This window comes from Solanum tuberosum, unplaced genomic scaffold, assembly GCF_000226075.1.
Source record: "Solanum tuberosum cultivar DM 1-3 516 R44 unplaced genomic scaffold, SolTub_3.0 scf00288, whole genome shotgun sequence".
In the NCBI taxonomy this organism is placed as follows: Eukaryota; Viridiplantae; Streptophyta; class Magnoliopsida; order Solanales; family Solanaceae; genus Solanum; species Solanum tuberosum.
Genome location: NW_006239213.1, coordinates 390,748 through 396,454, shown reverse-complemented (window position 1 = coordinate 396,454; position 5,707 = coordinate 390,748). Strand labels below are relative to the sequence as shown.

General features: G+C 35.9%; 1 protein-coding gene across 1 annotated transcript in view; it reads left to right on the top strand.

Moving 5' to 3' along the window:
• The window catches only part of LOC102582682 (probable receptor-like protein kinase At5g56460), a 7,626-nt gene extending 3,692 nt beyond the window's left edge, over nucleotides 1-3,934 (top strand). The window contains exons 2-6 of the mRNA XM_006359134.2: nucleotides 781-1,088; nucleotides 1,185-1,320; nucleotides 2,728-2,864; nucleotides 2,961-3,084; nucleotides 3,398-3,934. Coding sequence (XP_006359196.1) covers nucleotides 781-1,088; nucleotides 1,185-1,320; nucleotides 2,728-2,864; nucleotides 2,961-3,084; nucleotides 3,398-3,789 — 1,097 coding nt within the window. The 3' untranslated portion in view covers nucleotides 3,790-3,934. The remainder of the gene's footprint in view (nucleotides 1-780; nucleotides 1,089-1,184; nucleotides 1,321-2,727; nucleotides 2,865-2,960; nucleotides 3,085-3,397) is intronic.
• Nucleotides 3,935-5,707: the final 1,773 nt, after the last annotated feature.

Sequence of the window (5,707 nt, the reverse complement as noted above, 5' to 3'; positions counted from 1 at the left end):
GTTGAGATGGATGTGTGGGCACACTAGGAGCGACAAGATTAGGAATGAGGTTATCCGGGAGAAGGTGGGAGTGGCCTCTGTGGTGGACAAGCTGAGGGAAGCGAGACTGAGATGGTTTGGACATGTGAAGAGACGGAGCGCAGACGCCCCAGTGAGGAGGTGCGAGGAAATGGTGGTAGAGGGTACGCGGAGGGGTAGAGGTAGGCCCAAGAAGTATTGGGAAGAGGTGATTAGACAAGACTTGGCTAGGCTTCACATTACCGAGGACATGACTCTAGATAGGAAGGAGTGGAGGTCGCGTATTAAGGTGGAGGTTAGTAGGGTTAGCGTGTTGCCGTCCCTCGCGAGGGTATGGGTTGTTAGCGTTTGGAGTAATCCTAGCCGTATTGTTGTTTACTGCGTTTCACTCCTCACATTACTTTCTTGATGTTACTGTATCTTTTGTTGATTATACACTATCTTTTGGATTGGTTGTTATGTTTTATATATAGCTCTCCTGTCACTTAGATTTGATGTTCTTGAGCTGAGGGTCTCCCGGAAACAGCCTCTCTACCTCCACGAGGTAGTGGTAAGGTCTGCGTACACTCTACCCTCCCCAAACCCCACCTAGTGGGATTTCGCTGGGTATGTTGTTGTTGTTGTTATACTTCACTTGATAGGTAGTTTCAGAGAAACAGAAACCACTTATAGTTGCCTTGTCACCGTCCAAAATAAATGTCAATATGTGCCCCAATTTCAGTGGTGAATATGTATCATTTTTACAATTTTACTTCCTCTCAGAGTCTCCTAAGGATGAAAGTCCATCTAAAAAGGCAAGGATGGATCACACTAAGATGCCTTCAAATCCCGAAGAAGTAGAAGACCTGCGTCGTAGTTCAGCTACAAATCCATTGATTGCATTCTCCTTTGATGAACTTAAGATAATAACTTCCAACTTTAGACAAGATTACATGCTGGGTGGAGGAGGATTCGGAAATGTTTATAAAGGATATATTACTGAAGATTTGAGGGAAGGATTCCAGCCAATTACAGTAGCTGTTAAGGTTCATGATGGAGATAACAGTTATCAGGGACATAGGGAATGGCTGGTAATTAGCCTTGTGAAAATTCTTCCATATGATTTATGTTTTCTTCAATTCTCTGAATAAATTGCTCAACCCCGTATTTTCTTTCATATCTTCCAGGCTGAAGTGATATTTCTGGGCCAACTTTCGCACCCAAATTTAGTAAAGTTGATTGGTTACTGCTGTGAAGCTGAACATCGAGTTCTTATATACGAGTATATGGCTCGGGGAAGTGTTGAAAACAATTTGTTCTCAAGTAAGTATGATTAGTTCTTTTCTAGAATGTGATACTTTAGATCTTCATTTTAATGATCTGTAGTAATGGTACGTAATGGAAGAATTCTCGAAGTAAGTTGTTCTAGACACATGCAAAGATTGTAAATGGCTTGGAATCAGGAACTTTTTTTGAAGTGCATCCTGATCCGATCCCTCCTAATCGTTTTCACCTATCTATTATTTTGTTTATCTTAGCATGCCCTTACTCTAATTTGAAATCCGTCCCTACCCTCTATCTCCAATCGCCTTCATGAGTCTGGATGTACTTTCATGATATCATTCCCCACTAAGCTGTGCTATGATTAGTGTTCATTGTTCTCAAGCATGGGAAGTGACAAACTTGCCATAAAGGGGACCATGGACAAGCATATATAAAGTATGATAATATCTTGAAGTGGAGCTACTTTCAACTAGAGACATCCGTCTATGTGTTAAAATAATACTATCTTGAACACCTTCTAAAAAGTGCAGCCAAACGAAAAAAAGAAGGTAATGGATAAGTTTTTCCATGATATTCTGGATCAGTGCATATGTGGTCCCTTTTTGACTCTATACAATCACTAACATTTTGTGTTATGACTAGTCGTGATTCCTCTCCTCTCCTCCTTCCCCCCTACTCTTCCTTTCAAAAGTAACAAATTCTCCTCTGGTAGAAACCTTCTACTCATTTATGGTTTCGATTTCTATATGAGAAAGCATACAATGAAAATTAATTTATACGATGTGTTACTTTCAAGAATTTCACCTAAATAGTAGAGTCCCTTTTGCTCCAAAATGATTAGTATATTTTGGCAAAAGTTCTATCAAATGCTCAAGTATTAATTATCATGTTGCTCCCCTTGTTGGACAGGTTTCACTCTGTGGAACTTTCATATATAAAAATTTCTGCTTGAACACTAAGTGTCTCTATGAAGAAGAAGAATTTCCGTCTTTATGACTCCACTTCCCTACTTAATTTTGCCTCATTCTTTTGAGGATAATATTAGTTGTTTTTCACAGCTTCATTAAGAAAATGTTGGGATCTTTACAACTAGCTTTCAAATTTGTCTGCAGTCAACATGCCTAGAATCTTTTCTTCTGATTGAATCAGAAATACATCTTCGTAGTTACCACTTGGTTTGTTACCTTTAGCTTGTGGAGTATACATTAGAAGCAGGGAACAAACCTCTAAAGCATTTGAATTGTTTCTGAGGCACCTATTCCTCAGAGATACAGATACACTTCCCTCATCAGAAAGGATGACTGGAACTACTTATTTTGAGATTTACCAAAAGTCTTTAGTAAATGGTATTAATCAAGTTAAGCCTATATTCTCATGAATGTCTATTTCTTACTTGGTGAGTCGTATTACATGTCACTATGCTTATGTAGGGTTTCTTGATTTCAGGAGTATTGCTTCCTCTTCCGTGGTCCATTAGAATGAAGATTGCCTTTGGCGCAGCTAAGGGGCTTGCTTTTCTGCATGAAGCTGAAAAACCTGTTATCTATAGAGATTTTAAGACATCTAATATCCTGTTAGATCTGGTAAGTGTTCTACATATCCATATTTTATTCATGCATGATTTCACTCAAATGGCTTCAGCTTAGAGTGAGTATACACTGCAATCTTTATATATACAGGAGTACAATACAAAACTCTCTGATTTTGGCCTAGCTAAAGATGGACCAGTTGGTGACAAATCTCATGTTTCTACTCGCATAATGGGAACCTATGGATATGCTGCCCCTGAATATATTATGACAGGTAAATTTATCTGTCTTTTAGATACATATCGCCTCTCTTAATAGAATATGTGCAACAATCTTTTCTGCATTAAAACAACATAGAGCTTAACTGAACTGGAGTAGCTTTTAGGGACAAAGTGCTAAGAAGCAATTTCAAAGTGTTGAAACTGAATTTAGTGATGAGCAGTTACGTGCTTGAATAGAAGTGTTAGAATTTGAAAATAAGTGTATTTGGTGGAAATTATACTGTCATCCTTGAATGATATCGAGTGGTCCACCTAATATTGTTTTCATTTGCTTTATCATAGCTAATGCTTTTGCTTTATCTGTAGGTCATTTGACTCCTAGGAGTGATGTTTATAGTTTTGGAGTTGTTCTTCTCGAGCTTCTAACGGGAAGAAGATCACTTGATAAATCCAAACCAGCCCGAGAACAAAACCTTACAGATTGGGCAGTACCATTGCTTAGAGAAAAGAAAAAACTGCTCAACATTATAGATCCAAGACTTGATGGAGATTATCCCATAAAATCTGTTCACAAGGCCGCAATGCTTGCGTATCATTGCCTAAATCGCAACCCGAAAGCACGACCTTTAATGAGAGACATTGTAGATTCCTTAGAGCCTCTTCAGATTCCTGGTGAAGTTCCAACAAGTGAGAAGCCTACTTTGACTGTGATAACTGATACGCCAAATGGAGTTATGAAAGAGAAGGTGCAAACTTAAACATGATTACAAGGTTTTCTAACTTCCTTAGCATTAATAGAATGATTTGGTACAATATTTTACTTTCCTGTAATACATTACAATGTTTGGCTTTTTTGTAATACAAATAAACAGAGTTTTTATTCAGTCTCCCAATTTAATAGCAGTTTTCAATTCTTTTTATCATACTGTTAATGGTCCTTCTACACTTAAATACCAGACTAATTAGAACCGTGCCAACTCACACATCACAAGACCCGGAGCCCCCAGGCAAAAGCCTAAGGTTATTTCACAATTTACATTCCATGATACATCAAGTTGTTAACAAGATTGTGTATGAGCTTGATAGTGATGACGCGAAAGAGAAAATCGAAGTGTATTTTGAAGTTGGCAGGTAGAGAGTTGAGTTTTATTGTTGATGACGATGGTTTTACTGAATCTTCAAGTATTAGGGTTCAATTGAAGCATTCAAGTATTCCAACTATAAGAATGAGTCGGACAAAAAGCCTTAAAAATCAAGTCTCAAAGTCTTACTCCCACTCATAAAGGGGTGGGATTAAAAAGGACTTTTGGAAGTGAAAAATAAGAAAATATGCCACAAGTTTTAAGTACGTGGTACAAGAGTTTTTTTTTTTTGTTTTAATTAGTGTTATGCAGTATGCACTATGCTCCTTTATAAAATATTTTTTTGTATATCCAAAGTTTTTCTACTAACACAAAGACCTAACTAATAAAAATGGTTATCTTTTCTTTTTTTTATCGAAAGTGCAAGAAAACATATTTGAAGCTCATCGATTAGGAGAGAAAATGGAGAAAATGCTCTCACAAAAGGTATCTTTGTCCTCTTTCACATTCTCTTTTTTTTTCTCAATCTTAGCACATCAACAATCTTTTAAACAACTTGATCTTCTCGAACAAGGATTCATTTATCTTCATTGTACAAAAAAATAAAATCTGCATTTACCTTTTCTCATCATTGAGCCACTTTTTATTTTATTACTATGTATTGCTTCTTTGTCCTTTGTAGTGATTTGTGAATACATAACTTGAACATTACTTCAAGGGCCAAGGGGGATAAATAATCTATTTATGTGATCTAAGGTAATATTTTTTAGCTTCTTCGTATTCTTGTGATCTAAATATCTGATTCTTCTGAATTGTTAATAAACAATGTATAGTTATTAGCATTATCATATATACTACTATAAGTGGGAAGAGTTTAAACCCAAAGTTGATTTACCTTTTTAACCCTACAGTTTTAATAAATATGAATTTATTATAAATTAAATTTGTTGTTCAGACCTAATTTAATTCTCTAGAAACGTAGTAGCCTCATCGATCACTGTAACAGAAACGTATAGTTACTGCTCAACCTCCTCGATCAGTGCAACAAACCTTTTCCGACTCTCAAGTTCAGCTGATCGTACACCTTTTGATATACTTCACTCATCTATATAAATGTCTCCAACAGCATGTTATCAGGGCCGACTCAATAACATTGGGGGCCTAAAGCGAAATTTAAGAGAGGGGCCCTAAATTATTTTTTCATCATATGTACTTTTATTTAAAATATACTTTTCTAGCTATTTCAGATGCAAAGTTATTAAGTATTGTTTTATAATCAATTTATTTTAATAATTCCTTTTCGAATGATAATATAGCTAATTCATTCAATCTATCTTGAGACATTGTTGATCTTAAAGAAAATTTAATCAATTTTAATTTCGAACGGAGAAAAATTTGGTTGAGGCAATGGTTATGAACTGTTAACACAATATGTGTATTTGGAAAAGAATCAAATCTTTTATTTGATTGAGTATTTTCATTACATCATTATCTTCTACTTGTATTGTTTATCTTTAACACTTTTACTTCAAAAAATAAATCTAAACCATCAATTCAGAATAACTAGTATGTGTTAAAGAAAGTTCAAGGTTAA